The sequence below is a fragment of the Hevea brasiliensis genome, chromosome 2, assembly GCF_030052815.1.
Source record: "Hevea brasiliensis isolate MT/VB/25A 57/8 chromosome 2, ASM3005281v1, whole genome shotgun sequence".
Classification (NCBI taxonomy): domain Eukaryota; kingdom Viridiplantae; phylum Streptophyta; class Magnoliopsida; order Malpighiales; family Euphorbiaceae; genus Hevea; species Hevea brasiliensis.
The window spans coordinates 113,293,522-113,313,289 of NC_079494.1; the positions used below are offsets into that span (position 1 = coordinate 113,293,522).

The window sequence follows — 19,768 nt, forward strand, 5'->3', positions numbered from 1 at the left end:
AATTTATATCAAATATAAATTAATTAATTAATCTTCATTAATTAATTTCTCACAATTAAATTCATATTTAAACACTTTAAATATAAATTTAACTTTTACTATACATCCAATAACCTAGATTTGGTTTCAAGCTATGCTAGGGACTTTATAATCTCATTGCAAACCAAACTTATTTAATTAATCAATTAAGCTCTTTAATTAATCAATTAAATCATATTTTACTTGGTGATTAACTTGTGTATGTGTATGACTCATTAGGCTCATCACTAATTGGCAATAAGATATAATATTAACTCTTAATATCATTAGAACTCTTTCTTACCATAAATGATTTCTCTAAATCATCTTAGGCATCTCATAGACCATGGTTGACACCTAGCATAGCGTGCCATGGCCACCCAATCAGTAACAAGGAATACCTTAAATGAACCTATAATCATATGTTACCATACACTAGAATCTCTTCGTTACAAAATCCCAATTTGAGCTGGAGTCATAGTTAATGTCAAACCCCATTTGCTATGAACATTATGTTTTTTTTTTTAATTCCAGTTCTTGATTAATTAGATTTTCTCGTCAGAAACTCTTTTCTAACTAAACCTGTCTGTCATGATTAGGAACTTGAAACATCAAGAACAATTAAATAAATATAGGATTTTATCCCTATTTACTTAGGGTAATGGATTCCATCTTGATCAACACCTATCTCCATATATAACTAGTAGGAGCCAACACATGCCCATATACCCATACACAGTACAAATATGAAAACAGTATCAAACTCAAACCACCTATATATAAGATAACTGTGTTATCTCAGGTCTAAGGATTATATGCACTGATATGATATATGACAATGCATTGACAAGAGTAAACGCCATGTGCTTGTCATATGCGTCACTGGTTCGGCCTACTTATCATGTATAAATGCCTATCATGTTTGTTATGTGGCATGAGACTCACCACTCCATTTTATTTATATCTCATATAAATACCTTGGGAACAAACATGATTATAACATTTCTGGATAAGTCATATCCTGTGTGAAGTATCATCGATTGTGAACCAATTTATGATACTTTGTACTAGAAATACTGTCACTCATATTCTTAACAACTTAAAAATAAAATTTCTAACAAAATATCAATGGACTTTTTCTATTACACATAAATACATTATGTAAACGAAAAAATGAAATCGCCTTTTATTAATAAAATATATACAAGATACATACAAAATGATATGCTCTAGGGCATACTACTAACAGTTTTCACCTTGTTGGCATTATTGGGGATGGTGTAAGAGTCTCTCTAATCCGGCATAGCCTTGAGCAACCTATATGCTTCTCTCAGTATGAAGTATCCTCAATAATGAGTCTTTGGTTTGGCCAGTGGCGCTTATGCTATGAGAATGGCTTCCTGCTAGCTAGGGTTTTCGTTTTTGGTTTTGTAGCTTTGACGGGTTGGGTGCATGGATCCTTTTGTTAGTCTTAGGTTGGGTGCATGGAATGCTTCCTCTACATTCCCTCCATGGCTCTCTACTCCGTATGTAGTAGTTTTTGGATGTTTTCGCCTTGCTGGCATTATTGGGGACGATATAAGAGTCTCTCTATTCCGGCATAGCTTTGACCAACCTGTACGCTTCTCTCAGTATGAAGTATCCTCAATAATGAGTCTTTGGTTTGGCCAGTGGTGCTTATGCTATGAGAATGGCTTCTTGCCAACTATCCTTTTGTTAGAGTCTTGGGTTGGGTGCATGGAATGCTTCCTCTGCATTCCCTCCATGGCTCTTTACTCCGCATGTAGTAGTTTTTGAATGTTTTCACCTTGCTGGTGTTAATGGGGATGGTATAAGAGTCTCTCTAATCCGACATAGCCTTGAGCAACCTGTACGCTTCTCTCAGTATGAAGTATCCTCAATAATGAGTCTTTGGTTTGGCGGATGGCGCTTATGCTATGAGAATGGCTTCCTACTAGCTAGGGTTTTCGTTTTTGGTTTTGTGGCTTTGACGGGTTGGGTGCATGGATCCTTTTGTTAGAGCCTTGGGTTAGGTTTATGTATGGGCTTGACCTTCATTTAATTTTTGCCCACTGATTATGCTTATTGTAAGCTCTATTAATAGACTTTTAAGTCCTTGTTTTAATTTAATGAAATCTTTATCTTTGAAAAAAAAAAAAAAGAAAATTCTCTTACATTGAATGCAATTAGATTCCAGTAAAGATGATGATTAATTCACAATTGAATGAAGAACAGGATCTTGAGAGCTTGTGTTACAAGGCAATCCTAGAATATTCCACCATTGTGCTATTGGGTGCCACCTATCTCAAATAAGTGGAACTCCAGCCTCCAGGCATACCTCAAATAGTAATAATAATAATAATAATAATAATAATAATAATAATAATAATAATAATGGTATCCAATGGAGGCTATTATATATAAATTGCACATGGACTCATTGACGGTGATGGAGGCCAAACATCACGGCAGAAATAGGGGCACGTGCGATTGATGTCATGCAAACGAATAGAGATCGTAGGATAAAAAAAAAACACGTATCATGGAAGGGGAACTGTAGGACCCAAGATAAAAACACGTGTGCGATAAAGAAAGACTAACCTGCTCCAAGAAGCCCTGCATCGATTTGTGGGGAGCGATAGGGACAACAGGCCGTGTAATATGGACACAGGATTATATGGTAATCTTACATTTGGTTTGGATTTTACATGACAAATCTAATATATGACCTAAAGTCTTGTCTCTTGGTTAGCTGTCTTAATTTGAAGGTTCACATTGAAGAAAATAGAAACCTGGAGAGAGCTCTGCTCTCTCTCCTGGTTATTATTGGGTTATATCAGTTATCTGTTGCCTTGCTTCTGAACTCTGGGAAGAATGGATAGCTACGCAATTAATATACTATCGATCTATTTCATGATAGCAACACAGTACCACTGATGGATAAGGGTTTTTGGTGAGATGGGCAATTCTTACTGGTTTAATTAATTGATTAATTAACTATGATGAGTATCTCTAATTAACTATTCTAATTAATAAAGATGAAAGTGAGTGAGAACGCAAATAATTGAGAGACAAGCAAAGGTAAGTGGGGCTTGCACGCAATTTATGGCAGCGTGCGAAGCGATGAATCCTAATGTACGTACGTGTTTCATGGTTCCACCACACGTGCATGAGCTTTTTTTCGTACGCTTCTCTCTCTCTCTTTTTCTCTTTCTGCCGGTTATTTTTGGTGAAAAAAAAAAAGGGTTAAAACATAAAAGTAGCTGTTTTCACCGACCCTGGAAGAAGCGTGCATGAAACATATCATCCATATTGATTTCCAAGCCCTTTCGGTCCATGCCCTTTTTTTTTTATCCCCCCAAGTTCTGGTTCTTTTTGCTTTTTGGTTAACTTCTAGAAACAATGAACTTTCAAGACTAAAACCCACATAAGGGTCTTGTTTAATTAATTTCAATATATGTAAGGAATGACAACATGCATCATTCTAATCTTACACGAGAAGAAACAGAAAATTTCACAACAACATTCTTCTCTCTATCCTTCTAAATTATGGTCTCGCTAGGGATAAATATTATATTAATGATGGTGGAATTAATGCGTAAAATATACCAAAGAATTTTTTTTTATTGTATTGTGTTGTATTTTTTTATTAAAGAGAAATGGATATCTTTGGGATTTGCAAGCCTCTCTCACGAGCGAGGACTATACCAACCCTTTTTTAGCCGTAAGCGTCTCACGTGTAGCGCAACCCCATTCAAACGACGAACGGGTTAACCTGTTAAACGCCACGTATGAACTCGGTTTGTCGGTATAGAATATAATACACTCATGCATTAAATTTGATGACCGGTTTTGTTTCAAGTCCGTACAAAAAATTTCACCTATAATTGCCGGTCAATCTTTTCTGTTCCCATCACAGGCTCGGCCGAACTTCAAGATTCAAGATTACAAAGCAAAAGGCAAAAGCAAAACCTGATCACCATCTCCACCTAGCCCCCGAAAATCTCACTTCTTCCACACCCAAACTCTCTCTCTCCCTCTCTCTCTCGCACACCTGCCTGCCTACCTACCATAAAAACCAGATCAACCTTTCCCTACTCTCCCTTTCTTCTCCAGAGCCGTATGCAAACCCCACACTCTATCTCTCTATGTTTCTACTACTGTATCTGTAGGTGTACATTGATGAAGTGTTTGCTGCTTTGATACTGCTATGGAAGGGAAAGAAGTGGTAAAGATTGAGAATTTTGTTGGATCGACAACATTTCCTGATCATATTCAGAGCAGTTATCCTCTCCAAGGTTTATTTGATTTCTGTGAAGGAGATAGGAGCTCTTTAGGGTTTATGGAGCTACTGGGTATGCAGGACTACAGTCCTTTCGTGTTTGATATGCTGCCAGTACCATCTATGCTGCAACCTGCAGCTTCTAAACCAGTTGTTACAAAGATAGAATCCCCAGAGGCGTTGAATCAGCCTGCAACTCCTAACTCTTCGTCGATTTCCTCAGCGTCCAGTGAGGCTTTAAATGATGAACCGGTTATGGCTGCTGATAATGAGGAAGAAGAGCAGCAGAAGACCAAGAAAGAGTGAGTTTCAATGCTATTTTTGCTTTTAATTTTACGTTTAAGTTAAACCCACTTGAGAAAAACATGGGGCTTTCACTTTTTGGTTTGCGTTTGGTGTAATGCTTGGGGATCCCCATTCGACGAGTAATTAAGAAAAACAGAAGGGTCTATTTTGTTATAAGATTTGAACTTGAAGATTTGATGGTTTTTGTGCTTGTTTCTAGGTTGAAGCCCAAGAAGACAAATCAAAAGAGACAGAGAGAGCCGAGATTCGCTTTCATGACGAAGAGCGATGTTGATCATCTGGAAGATGGGTACAGATGGAGAAAGTACGGGCAGAAAGCTGTGAAAAATAGCCCCTTTCCTAGGTACTAACTTCAATGTTAACCAATTGTAGTTCTTTCCATTATGCGGTAATTTTTTAGTTCATATTTGTTTATATTTTGGTCCAAATATTGATAGGTTTGGCTTGTTTTGGCTTTTGATTTTAGGAGTTACTATCGTTGCACCAGTGCCTCATGTAATGTGAAAAAGAGAGTAGAGAGATCTTTTAGTGATCCAAGCATCGTTGTGACCACCTATGAAGGCCAACACATCCATCCTAGCCCTGTTATGCCCCGTCCAAGCTTTGCTGGAGCTGCGTCAGAGTCTGGTTTCTCCGCAACTACTTTTGCCATGCCAATGCAAAGAAGACTATCGCTCTATCAACAGCAGCAACAACCCCTTGTCAATAGCTTCTCACCTCTGGGTTTCGGTTATAACGGAACAACAAATGCTAGTTTTCTACATGAAAGGCGCTTTTGCACCAACCCAGCGGGGTCTACTTTGCTTGAGGATCATGGGCTTCTTGAAGACATTGTCCCCTCCCATATGCTAAACGAGGAGTAGATGAGAACACGATTGCTACTTTGTAGTTCCATTCACTGACTTTAAACGGAGGCGTAGATGACCCTTTACTGTGATATAAAAAATATATTATATATAGTATGTGATTTTCTTGCTGACAGGTCATGATCTTTATCTTGAAGAACCCAACTTCCATTCACTGTAAGATGGAGTTTTTCTTCAATGCTGTGGACTAGCTTCTTTCTCTGATACTGTTTTTTATTTCCCACCTTTTTCTATTTCTGTGGTTTTGGGTTAGTAGGGATTGTACGTGATATGGAAAAGGAGGTTATTTCAACTTTAACGCTATCTTCTGACTCCATCATTTGTCTTTTGCCATTTGTTTTGTTATCGAAGGAATGTGCATTGATTTCAAGAGAGAAAGTAATGCAATCCAGATCTTCAAAGGGCTAGGGTTTTTTTTTTCAGAAAGATAGTTAATAGCATAGAGGCTTTTCTCATTTTCCCCTTTATTGGAATGAATAAGATCATTATTGCTTTCTGTAAAAGAGAAGAGGGTCTTAGTAATCGAGAGAATCTCGGAAGGAGAATTAATGTGCGGTCTCTGAAACATTAATCGAGGGATGCAAAGAGCTAGGAAGAATAACTCAACCACACAGAACCACTTCATCCTTTTATAGTTAATCCCTCTTTAGTTTTCTGTTACTGAGTATGTCATGCAGAAAGGCCATATGTTACTCATGCGTTTGGATCCCTGAAGCGTGTGGATATGGACTGGAGGGAAAGCTAAAACAGAAAAAAAAACCAATAGAGGAAAACACTTGCATGTAGAGAGAATATGAATTGTACTGCTTTGATTCTAATAGGTGGGAACTAAATAAAGAATTGCATACTTTCTGTGGTTCTATGCCTCCTGCCATGTGAACTTGTATTGCTATTTGCTAAGAATATTTGCTTAATCTATCCATATAGGCCATGAGAAAAGATAAATAAATAAATAAAACCTATAGCATAGATGCTTGGACTGTTATTCTCATTGCTCAGGATGCTAATGCAGAGTGCCAATCAGCCGCACAATTAACCATTTACATAAAACTTTTAATTCCGATCCCCTTTTTCCGAATTTTATTTTTTACGGTTGAGACGAGATCAGAGTCCACATCAACAACCTGAAAGAGAACAGTTCCCCTTGGAAAGACTAGTAGCATAGTACTCCTGGATATTATGTTGCTGTCGTATACTCCTACCTTTTCAGTCGTCGAAATACGAGATGCCTGGAGTGGTTTTCAAAAGAACACTATCTGACAAGCTGAAGAATACCTTACTAAATAAAGGAGTAGAAAGTTGCGAAGTTCTCAATCGTCCTGGCATTTGATGTGCAGCCACCGTCAGCCAATATTCAATGGCAAAATAGAAAAGATTGCCCGTTGGAATTTATACTGCGCACCATTTGGGCATCTTTATGCGTTTGCTTGTGCATGACAAAGCTGATCCACTTTCTGACATGCACAAGACTGGGATTTATGCCCTGAGACTGTAGCGACAGTTCATTAGTTCCTACCAAGGGTTAAGTCTTCTCTCGATGGACAACGCCCAAAAGCAGAGATTAGTAATTGGTCTTGAATTGTTTCCAGGAACGCTATTGCTTTATAAACATCACTGTCATGGTAAGAACGAATTCTCTCACGAATGGTTGCTGAGACTTATAAGAAACTAGGCTTCATATTAACCTTACAAAGAGTTCTAAACAATCAAAACCTTAAAAGCAAACGCAAATAGAAACTTCACCATCAACCCTTTTTGTGACAGCAACACAACAGGACCTGTACCGTCAACTCATTTCATCACATTGCATCATCCAAAGCACAATCCAACAACTGAACCTTCAATTTTACAAGCGCTAAACTTCAGTTTACATACTCTATAAAAATAAGGCAAATTACTACTGCAGATGCCTGCTAACTCCAACTATCCAGGGGGTTTCTATAATTTACCCTTAAAAGCTTTAAATACTATGCGCCTCCCTCCTGTTAAACTAAGGTGGGATCAAATGGACTAGTTTCTGACTTTATTTGCACATGATGCAGGTCCTGCAAAAAAAAAAAAAGACGAGCCAAGTAGAATGAGATCCGTTCTCTACCTACTCCATGGAAAGAAACTACAATGGACTACAGAAACATAAAACATCCAAAAGAGACAAACTCTGCACCAAAATTCATGCATTTCTCTATTCCAACACATGACAGAAAGCCTACAACTCATCATTCTACATGGTTGAAGTTATAACTGAGATCATGTGGTTGTGGGAAAGTCCGATAATCCAAGCATTGACAAGTTCAAAGTATTAACTCACAGTTCTCAGGAATCATATAGCAACATTTCATCAACAAATGCCCTATGCCACTGCATTGTGGCCAGCTCATACCCAATCGACTGATGAAATTTACAACTTAAAATTCTTCACAACTCACAAAACAGATGAAACCATAAAAAAAGACAACAATGGGAAACTACGACAGATTATTGCTCTTTGTCAGCCATTAAAAAAGGGAAATTCCCTTCACAGTTGGAGAAGAGGGAGGAAATGAGAATTTAGAAAGCTGACAGTTTGATTGATTAAGAGCTTTAGAATGAAATAATTTTGAAAATCAATTAATTAGTTTAAAAGACCCTTTCTTAGATTCTAAAATGATAATTATTTATGTACAGAGTTTAAGTACCCAACAGATAATTGAGACCTATTTTCAACCCAGTGCAGTTCAAGTGATACTGCATTTAGTACACAGGAATAATACAAAGGATTTGAGGGTTGCACAAGTGCGTCTTGCAATCACCTATTATATTACTACCTGAGGAGTATGTCACTAGATCACCACTCAAAGTAATTACTAATTCAAAAAATTTCTTTATACCCAAATCAGTAACTTGAATACTAGATCAAGTAGGAAATATATAGACATTGATCACTACCTCAGGGGTAATCTGTACACTCTGCTGCTGCTCTAAATTTTGAGCCTCTTTCAGCATGTCTGAGACTGCTTGTTGAGATGATTGCAAAAATTTCTGTGGAACTTGTGTTTGTTGTGATGTCATCTGACACAACTGTGTTGGTGGCTGTTTATCAAAAAAAAAAAAAAAAAAAAAAACTGTGTTGGTGGCTGCTTTACTGGAGGCAGTGATTGTTCTGTGATATGAGGAGCTCAAAGTGTCAGTTCAACTGCATAGGAAACAGTTTGTGGTTGCAAATTTTGGGAAATTTCATGCATAGAGTACGAAGCATTAGGCAAAAATACACCCTCCCATGGAATCGCGGAAATTGGGTGTCGGCCTGCAGCACAAACTCAACTTGGTACATGCAGCACAAGGTCAACAGGGAAAGGAAAATGAATAAGCAAAATGTACCTAATCATTGGTTCATGAAAACATGGACCAAAAATTTTGTCCACCAAATGCATAATTTCCCCTGAGAAAGAGAGAAATTATTGATTAGGAATCATCAGATGGAAATTAAAGTTTTGTCTACTTTCGGTCTATGATATGATTATCCAAAACTATCAAAGATTTAACTGATAAATCTATGTTTGAATGTCCATTTGTTTGTGTGGTCTTCCACCTTAAGCAAAATCGAAGCAAAACTAGTTTGTATCTGTACTGTCAAGGCAAAGAGCTAACTAAGTAAATGCATAACCCAATTGCAGGCTGTGGGGTTTTGGAATCAGCACAGACCATTAGATAGCCCAAATAAGTTAATGAATTCAAGCAATTAACCAAATAGAAGGTTAGTACATTGCATAATCACCACCACGTACTTGACAATTCACTAAAAGTTCATTAATAGCAGAAAATAGATAACATTTTTCATTTATTTATTTGCTTAAGCAAAGCACAGATTAACAGCTTGTGAGACCATGCATACGTATAAAAGCATAAATATAAAGGAAGGAAAACCTTAATTCTCTAGTCCTACGTTTTATGGGATCCGCAAAACGAACAATTACAGGCTCATCACAACCCTGGAAATGATCAGAAGAACAGAGAGGATGAGAAAATACAATCCAAAAGTAAAATCATAAAGATACACATAAAAATAGAAGATACAAGATACAGATAAAAATAGAAGATACACTTTAATTTCACTGTGAAAGTTCCATTTGATGCTTTCATTGCCGCCACTGCCATATCTCTGTAAGAAAATTTAATAAATGTGCATCCTTCATAAAAGCCCACCAGAATGCACAATTTGCCAGTTAATAGAAACGTGTTTATATTCAGATACAGAATCAAACATAACTAGGCCACCAAAACAGAAGAAGACAGGTGGATAACATTATTTCTGCACTAAAATGGAAGTTCCAGACAAAACAATTGGTGCAACAATAAAGTTCGCTAAACAATTGCATGTATCATTGAACAGTTTTGATGCCTTTGCTTTTTTGTTCGTTATGTTGCTCATTCCGTGATGATGCATGAAGAGACCATCAAAAGAAACTATGATAATCATATGGGACTAAAGACCAGGATCTATCTAGGTGAAATGCACAGCATTGTGTCTAAAATAAAGACCATAGACAAATTAAATTCCATTATGTCAATAATCACAGATATTTGCAGCTAAAGAAGTAAGTAATTAATAAGGAAGATGGACATACCATGACTTTGCTTCAGTATCTTAAGCAATGTAGGCATCTTCCACATGACCATATGGAGAAAATATCTAACATGGAAAACATTCGTACATAAACCGAAATCCTAAAAAAAGAAAATATATGAAACATAGAGTTGATTTTGGGAAACATTATCTGTACATAAAGTCAAGTAAAAGATGTACATTTACATGGCATATGTGCTCAAGTAAATACACCCACTTGCTGTTGCATTGTATAGTGCATGCAAGTACTGTTACCTATGCAATGAATTTAATCATAGACAACAGCATCCAAGCCATAGCCTTCAACTTAACAGATTTTACTGCTGATTCCATCCTAACATACTCTAATTTCGTCTAATTTCTTTTTGCAGTTTGCATTCATAACCCATGCATATTATCATACACCCAAAAATATACCAGAAATGGTGAATCTCAAATCTATTTTGTTGAGCTAGGATAGAATAAATTTCAATACTCATTAAATGTGACTCATCCTTCCTCAATTTCCTGTTTTGAAGCTTGTTTGTTAATGGAAGCAACATAGAGTTTGTCCACAAACTCCATTCTCCCTATCATAGCACTAGGGCTGAGCATTTGGTTCAAATCGAACCGAACCAAACCGAATTATCAAAATCAAATTAACCGAATTACCATATTTTATAAACCAAACTGAATCGAAATGAATAAAAAATCGAACTAAACCGCTCTATTTCGATTCGATTCTGTTCGAACCGATCAGTTTTTTAGTTTTGATGGGTTTTTTAATTTAGACTTGATTTTCAAGTTATTTGGTCTAATTTTGATCTTGGTTTGGACCTAATAACCATTAATTAATGAAATTAAACAATTTATATATATAAAATTATACAAAATTCATAAATTCCCTATAAAAATAAATCAATTTAAAAATCAATAAAGCGATTCGGTTCGGTTTAGTTTTGTTCAACCGATTTTTTCTCTCCAAAACCGAATCAAACCAAAATTCTTAAAATGTAAAACCGAACCGAATTATCTTAAAAACTGAACCAAATTACCGAATTAAGTCAATTCGATTCGATTTATTCGGTTCAAACTAAATAGTGCTCACCCCTAAATAGCACAATGAAGATATAGTTAATAGGCAATGAAAACAAAAAAAAAAAATGACACTAGAGGGAGTAAGAAAAAATTACCAAGGCTTTAGGTACACAGATGAGCAATGGCCCAGAGACATGTTGGCTAACAAATACAGAGTGTTCCAATCAGCAAGAGGAATCTTATTATTTATGGAAACCCAAAAGCAGAAAAATAGACATCCATTTTTCACTTTAAATAAAATATGACAGAATGCAAAGAAACCCTCATAAAAAATTAGCTGCTGACTGATAACATATTAGTCACATGTTGCTACCTAAAAAATTTCATTTAAGTGATTCTTAGTTAGTCATTCCATATTTTCCCCCTTACTACAGGCACCATAAGATGTTCATTGGCCAAATTCAAAATGTATCAACCTTTCCTGATCATTAAGGAGCAGGGCATCAAAGCTAAATAAGAAAATACATAGATCCTAAAAGTGACACTATTATTTGGTTGAGGTACATATTTCTACAACAACTACTCAGATCCTCAGAAAAATGGCATGAATTGGGCTGTTGGGCAGATTACTTGATACATATAATACAAATAATAAAATTGCATATGGCAGAAGTACTTACCTAGGTGAGCTACAGACTATGATAGCAAGAAGTTACATAAAAAGGCCTGCAGAAAAGCACATTTGTGAATAGCAGATACTTACCTGGGTGTTCCCTTTCTCCCTTACCAAGACGTCCCCGTTGCTATCGGACCTTAATGGGAACTGCCTCCTGAATAAATAAAATTTATCAAACAATTTAACACCATTTTCATATCAGAAACCAACAACAAAACTTATTTGACAATAACAGCAGCCAAACAAATTACCCCGGGAACAGTATATTGACCATTTAAAGTCCTAATAGCCCTGTCAGCTTCCTCTATTTTTGCATATTTCACAAAGCAATACCTGTTGAAGTGAATTTGGACATAAATTCATTTTACTATTATAGATATTAAGGAACAGGAAAACATATGTAGCAATACCAAAAATTGAAAATTAATAGTTTTAATGCTGTAATGGATTCCAACCAAGTTTTAGAAATGTTCCAAGTACCTTGTTGTTGGCCAGTCCACTTATCCCTAGGGAAAATTACCTCAAATACATTTCCATATTCTTCAAACAAAGGGGAGATCTAGAACAAAGAAGAAATAGCCAAAATTCATACAGAACGTAATTGTTTAAATGAGCAAAGAAACAATATATTAAGTTATAAAAGAATTACAATTATAAGAAACTATCGATATGACACTCATAATATAAAAAGGGAGGCAGCGGCAATCTACAACACTCCAGTATATCCTACGCACCTTCAAAATTTTGGCTCAAGGAGGAAAAGAATCTGAAAAAGTGGGGGCTAGAGTATGCCAAGATTGGAGAACCTCTACCTTATTAGAGAGACTACATCGTTTCAGCACGTGAAATTTCTTACCAAATGGAGTTCAGAGCACCACTTAAGCTCATTACCAAGTCAGATTCAAAATTTGTGTACCATTAAAGACATCAATCAGCAGTAACCCCCTGATCATAGCTCCCCAAAAATTCAGTGAAATTTAATATCAGAAATATGCATTTTAGATGGATGTATTGATCCATATCAGATGAATTCTTGGAAAGTATACATGGATAAAATCACAACAGACCAATCCTAGTTTCTTATTTTTCCTGATTCTGCAAGCAAATACAATCACATGCTGATGCTAGAATGGAACAACTCACACATTCTTCAGTTGTACTTCTTGGAACTGGTTCAACATAAAGTGTTGCAGTAACAGCATCATCTTTATGATTTGAAAAACAAGTAACATAGACAAGTAATAAAGCAAAACAAAACTCATTAATTCAGATATTATCAAACATTCAGTACCAGATGCTTCTGATGTGCCAATAGCACGTTAAGAAGGAACTGAATTTACATTCATTTTCAGAAGAAATGTTGCTGAAAACTCCTAATAATCATTGCACAATAACTTTTCAATCCATCCATGGAAAATACCGCAAGTAATGTAGCCATTTGGGGAAGGCACAGAGGAAGTTGAGAGGGAATAGACCAAATTCATGATAAGACTAATAAACCAGCGGAGAAGAACACAGATTTTACTAAATTACAATGTGATCACTTACAATAGCAACTGTTATCATCATAACTAACTTTGTGATAGAAGTTCGTAAATAGAGGGGGAGGGCAGATGAAAGGACATATTACCAGGTGAACCTGATCGGCCAGCATGATATCGTCCTCTTTTGCAGGCGTTGGAGCAGAATTCTCCATCTCCACCTCCTTCTCCTTCTCCTCCACCAAATGGTTCATTAGGTTCGAAGCTCATCTGATGATTAGTGTCGTAATTAGAATAGTTACCGTGGTTGCGGTTGTTGAATTGGTGGTCCAGATTCAGCTGCGCAAAGGGTTCGTGGCGGTTAAAGTAGTGATGCTGGTGCTCGTGTTGGTAATAGTTCGGGAGCTGCTCCTTGTGGTCCGGCTGGTCATAGCCGTGGTAGCCGTGGGCGTGAGGCTGTTGTCTTCACTTTGCCGGTACATCAGTTTGCTTTCGCACATTTTATTAAAAGAAAAAAAAAAAAACACTGAGTGGAAAAAGTTTGGATTATTGGATCATATGGTAATTTTGATATGAAAATATAAAAATATTAATTTTTATTTTAATTACTAATATAAAAATCGAAACATTCATACAATCAAGTATTTAGCCGCTAACAAAATAATTGATTATTATGTTTTAATTCCTTAAATTACAAAAGAGGACGACTATTCCTTAATTATAAAAATCAAATTTTCTTATATTTGAGTATATAAATTACAAAAAAATAATTTTGAAACATTAAAAAAGAAATTGTATCCACTCATTTTTATTCATGGGTTAGTTTTTAGCTACCCAAATGCATAGTTTATATGCATCACTAATCAAGTATTGCCAAAAGTATAAAATGGCATTAGTGATTACGGGAGCATATATTTTAATTTATAAATTTATTAAATTAATTTATAAATTTTAAAAATAAATTTATCTATTTATTTATAATATTTTTTTCTTATAAGTTTATTTTATAAGCTAATAAAGGAGATAGAAAGTAAGTTTCATAAAATATTTTACTGTATTGCCCTTTCAACACAAATCTCATCCAATACATTTTTCAATCATTTTCATAATAAAATGTATTTATAAATTAAGTATTTTTACTAAACACATAATTTTTTAATATTTTAAATATTTATGAATTTAAATTAGCAATCAAATTTCACTTATAAACTAATTTTCATACACTAAGCAAAATAACTTATAAACTCGTTCATTTGTGTAACTTTTAATTAGATTAATCAAGTTATCAAATTTCAAAAATTCTAATTTTAAAATTAATTTGGACCGATCATAAGTTCAATTTTTAAGTTTTTTAATCAATAAAGCCGAGTTGGATTTAAAAACAATGATTATGATTCATGATTTATATCTGAGAAAAAAAATGATCTATTTGGCATTGCTGTTGAAATTATTATTGAGAAATTTATTTTTTTAAATATATTAGTTAGCGAATATTAATAAATAATTTAAAATTAAATTTGATAAATTTTAGTCATAAAAATACTAAAATAATAAAATAACTTTTCTCAAATTATTTTTTTTTCAACAGTATTTAAAATGATATTTTTATTTAAAAAAAAGTAGTTTTAACCCTCTAAACTCAATGCCAAATAGGCACAAAAAATAATAGTGAACAGAAAATTAATTATAATTGAGTCACATTAAAAAATTAAATTAAATTGATTCAACTTTTTGACTCTTCAATTTCAATTGAATTATACTCAGCATATATGTTTTGTATATGTAGATCACGTCAATTCAATTAATTTAATTTTTTATTAAATTAATTGAACTGAATTAAGAAATTCTAATTTATTTAAAAATTATACAAACATATTCTTAAAAAAAATTATACAAACATAAATTAAATCTTAATTGATTTTTTAAGTTATTTTGACTGAATTCTGCTTAAAGTGGTAGGGATGTAATGGTGTTTGGAAATTGGAATGTGGGGGTAAAGGTGTTAAGAAAGGGGGTGCTAAAAAAAGAGGTATAAGTTTATTTTTACTTATGAAATGTACATTTTTGGACAGATAATATATATTAATGAAATTAATGCGCAAGAATCAACTAATTAGGCTTTGAAAAATATAGACAATAACCGGTAATCATGATAAATTTTAGCAAATAAATTAGACTAAATTATTATTTAGTCTATTGATTATGTTAAAATTAAAGATTTAATTTTTATATTTTTAAAAATCGATCTTTTAGCTTCTTAGTTTTAATTCTATTAAATTGAGGATTTTAAGATTATTGTTAGTTAAGAGAGTAAAAGGTGATCAATTAGTAGGGATGATAATGGATAGGTACGGGTGAAAATCACTATAATTGAACTTAAATCTGATTAATATTCTCAAAATCTGAACCCTCTCAAATCTTGTTAAAATTTAATATTAAATATCTGAACATGTTTAAAATTCAATTATTATTACCCAAAAAAATTTGAATCTATTTAATTTTATATATTTTAATTAATAATTTATATAAAAAAATTATTTTGATTAATGATTTCTATTTTAAAATTTAATAATTCCATAAAGTATTTAAAATCATTTTATAAAAAATAAAATATATAAAAATTTATAAATATTATTACAAAAATATATTTTTATATTTAATTAAGTATTTGTGTAAATGAGTTCGATTATCGAAAATTACTATAATTAAACTCAAACCTTATTAATATTCTCAAAATCTAAACCCTTCCAAACCCTATTAAAATTTAATATTAAATATTTGAACACATTTCAAATTCAATTATTATTATTCAAAAAAACTCGAATCCATTTAATTTTATATATTTTAATTAATAATTTATATAAAAAATTATTTTGATTAATGATTTCTATTTTAAAATTTAATAATTCCATAAAATATTTAAAATTATTTTATAAAAAATAAAATATATAAAAATTTATAAATATTATTACAAAAATATATTTTTTATATTTAATTAAGTATTTGTGTAAATGAGTTCGATTATAAAAAATGTAACACCCCTAATTTTTAAATTTATTATTTTATGGATAAATATTAATATTTTATTTTATTTAAATTTTAAGAAATTATTTGAAATTTTTCGGGTTTTAGAAATCAGGTTCGATTTTCCGAAAATATAAACTTTGATCATTTTTAAAAATTAATTTAAAGATCACGTGGCAAAATTAAAAATATATTTAGAGTTTATGAATTTTTCTGAATTTTCTAGATTTTTTTTTTCGAAATTTTTGGGCCCCGTTTTCGGTCTCAAGGCAGAGTAAAAATTTAAAATTTTGTATTTTGAATCGGACCGGCTAAATCGAACTGGTCGGATCGGACCGATTTCTTCTTTCTTTTTCTTTCTTCTCGTGCGCGTCCCGACCTCTCTTTCTCTCTCTCCCTTTTTCTCTCTCCTCCCTCCTCCCCTCGCCTGCCAGCCACCACCCAGCCCTCCCCACCTCGTCGGCGCCACCCGCCTCCCCATCGCCGTGGCCCAAATGCTGGAAACAGCGCGCGAGAAGGCTGGACGGCAGCAGCTTGCGGCTTCATCTTTTCGGCTGAAATCCGGCCATCGATTGGGCTGGGTCTTGTGTCAAACACCATCTACACCTCGAGAGCTTTCCATAGATACCAAGAATATCAAAATTCATTGAGCAGTTTGTCCAATTTATGTCAGGGAAGTTTTAGTCCATTTTGATTTTTGGGCTAGATTTCTCGCAAACCGTGAACCCCACGAGAAAATTGAGAGAACCAGAGCACTCCACTCGTCGAGAGTTTCGCGGCAATAAAAATTTTAGAATTTTTCGACATTGTTTTTAGGTGGGTCCCACGGAACTTCGTAATGTTTTTCTGAGCATTAAATGAGCTTAGAAAATTCCAAAAAATTTATGTACTAACCTCCGTGTTGTGGGCTTAGTGTAGGTACCTTCAATTAGCGGAAACTCGATAGTTGTTCGGGTCTGTGAATTTCCAGCCAGACAGACCGGCTACCGCAAAAGTCTTGGAATTGGATCGGGATTTTGGCTACCCCATCTTTGTCAGACGCCCCGAGCACGTTCCTGAGATCGGAATCAGCATAGGTAAACCCGAACATTGCTTTTTCGTAATTTTCTAGTGCTTAAATGGGATTAAAAATCCATAAAATATTTGTAGTGACTCAGAAAATTATGATTCTTTTTGCAATAGCCTAGTAATATTGTTAAGGACCGCGGGGCAAAGTTTTAGAATTTTTAGAGTTTATTTGGATAGTTTTTGCAAAAAGGGTCAATTATAAGGACTAAACTGTAAATTTACATCGTGTGATTGATGACTGTTTGGATGGGCCCAGGAGGGGCTGTGTGATATGATTGAGTTGTGGGTGTATGGTATGCGAATATAGAAGTGTGTTTTAAACCCATTTGCAGGTTGGGTAGGTCCTAGGTATAGGGGAGACTCTGCCGGATTTTCGGCACGACTTATGACGTATTTGGTCTTTTCTTGCATTATATTGAGTCAATTATATTAAAAAATTATAATAAAATTGTCAGGTGAGCCTGGACAGTCTTCTTCTTCCGCCCAGCCGCCACAGTGACTGCTGTCAAGTCTGTGAGTAAAATATTAATTTTAATTGTAATTTCGATATTATTATATGTTTAATGCAAGCCCATGCATTACTTATATGTATATATCTGTGTAGTTAAACCCTAGGCACGTTTTATGTTACATTCACAACTGTTAAAGTGCCATGGATGTTGTTGTGGTAATTTGGAGCAGTGTGCGTGCGTTGGCGTGCGTGTGATGTGGTGTTGGCTATGGATAGGACGGGTAGACACGACTTGAGATCTTCGCTGGGACCCAGTCCTTCGGGGTAGACACAGCTTGAGTTCTTCACTGGGACCCCGATTTGGTTTATTAAGCGAAAGTCCGGCTTGAGTTCTTCGCTGGCACAGGTTGGATTTAAGATAGCTGTATAGGGGATCAGCTCCCATATATTTATGATTTGACATTACTGAGTGTGTGAGTGCTCCAAATTACCTTTTTGCTGTTATGATGTGAAAATATTGCTGATGTTGCATTTCACTCTACAGGGTGCATTAGCTTTAGATAGTTATAGAGATTATGGTTAAAATTGATATTTTACTCTCTGAGTCGAACGCTCACTCCTGTTCAATATTTTTCTAGGCCATAGGAGGATATTTTTGAGGTTAACCTGCTTTTCTCCATCGCATATCGTTTATTAATGTTTGTATAAACCTGTTAACTCTTAGAATTTTCGCATGTGTTAGAAGTATTTATTTGATTTGGGTCTGTAATATAATTATCATGTTGGACCTGTAAACGTATTATTATATGCATATTTGATGAACTGGATGAGGGAGCTGAGCTCACATTTATTTTTATGACATTGAGTATGTGGAGGGTGAGTTGAGCTCCCTAGTTGATTATAAATCGTGTTTACAGGTCGGGTGAGTCAAAAACTCCCCGTTAAAAGGTCCACTTTATGGCCGGACTCTGTCCGGTTGAATTCTTGAAATTGGGCCCAATGGGGCTTAGAGTTGAGTTAAGGAATAGTTAGGCTTACAATAGGCTTCGGGGGCTTTAGGTTAGCCCAAGTCCTAGTGCCGGTCTGGCCTATAGGTTGGGTCGTGATAAAAAATTACTATAATCAAACTAATCAAACTCAAACCTTATTAATATTCTCAAAATCTGAACCCTTTTAAACTCTATTAAAATTTAATATTAAATATCTGAACACATTTCAAATTCAATTATTATTATTCAAAAAAACTCAAATCCATTTAATTTTATATATTTTAATTAATAATTTATATAAAAAATTATTTTGATTAATGATTTCTATTTTAAATTTAATAATTTTATAAAATATTTAAAATTATTTTATAAAAAATAAAATATATAAAAATTTATAAATATTATTATAAAAATATATTTTTTATATTTAATTAAAATGAGTTCAATAACAGAGATTCAATATACAAAATCCGAATTCATAGTGAGTATTATTTTTCAAATCAAAACTCATTTTAAATATGATTATATACTATCAAAACTCGTCATATTCGGGTTTATTCAAATCGGGTTCTCCCAAAACTCGACCAGTTGCAATCCCTATTAATGAGAAAGAAATTTGTTGATTGTCATAACAATTTAGGAACAAAAATATTTACAATGATAAAAATTTAAGGATAAAAGTGTGTATGATAAAAGTTGAGAAAAATAGATGAATGGATGAAAATAAAATTTAGAAATTAATTAATATATGTTTCACAATATATTTATCAAATCAATAATTTTGTTGAGACTTAATAGTAATTTCCTTGGTAAATTAGGAAGCTATTTGACTTAATTGCTTACATTTGATTTTTGACTAAAAAAGCATTATTTAATTATAAATTATTTTAAAAATAAGTAATTAATATTGATTGATAAAATATTTAAAATTAACTTCTAAATAATTTAACCATTTGATTAAAGAATATTTGAAAATTTTAATTTATC

The 19,768-nt window shown here is 33.8% G+C and overlaps 2 protein-coding genes across 30 annotated transcripts; one reads left to right on the forward strand and one right to left on the reverse strand.

Annotated features, from left to right (window-relative positions):
• The first annotated feature begins 3,922 nt into the window (after window positions 1-3,922).
• LOC110638539 (WRKY transcription factor 23) lies at window positions 3,923-5,775 on the forward strand. Its single transcript, XM_021789131.2, has 3 exons — window positions 3,923-4,602; window positions 4,806-4,949; window positions 5,073-5,775. The coding sequence occupies exons 1-3, from the start codon at window positions 4,229-4,231 to the stop codon at window positions 5,467-5,469; spliced, it is 915 nt and encodes a 304-aa protein (XP_021644823.2). The 5' UTR covers window positions 3,923-4,228; the 3' UTR covers window positions 5,470-5,775.
• A 1,355-nt stretch (window positions 5,776-7,130) lies between these two features.
• Window positions 7,131-13,753, reverse strand: LOC131175392 (uncharacterized). 29 transcript variants are annotated; one of them, XM_058139562.1, is made up of 12 exons: window positions 13,399-13,752; window positions 12,249-12,327; window positions 12,020-12,101; window positions 11,856-11,922; window positions 11,248-11,293; window positions 10,077-10,141; window positions 9,554-9,610; window positions 9,395-9,440; window positions 8,830-8,890; window positions 8,723-8,755; window positions 8,398-8,611; window positions 7,131-7,517 (listed from the first exon to the last, which is right to left on the reverse strand). In XM_058139562.1, exons 6-12 carry the CDS (start codon window positions 10,077-10,079, stop codon window positions 7,458-7,460), a joined length of 474 nt encoding a protein of 157 aa, XP_057995545.1. In that variant the 5' UTR covers window positions 10,080-10,141; window positions 11,248-11,293; window positions 11,856-11,922; window positions 12,020-12,101; window positions 12,249-12,327; window positions 13,399-13,752; the 3' UTR covers window positions 7,131-7,457. The 29 variants fall into 29 exon arrangements, 8 of the variants coding, with proteins under 8 accessions (XP_057995545.1, XP_057995548.1, XP_057995541.1 ...); XM_058139565.1 differs by having other exon boundaries at window positions 10,077-10,176; XM_058139558.1 differs by having other exon boundaries at window positions 10,077-11,922; window positions 13,399-13,470; window positions 13,552-13,752.
• Window positions 13,754-19,768: the final 6,015 nt, after the last annotated feature.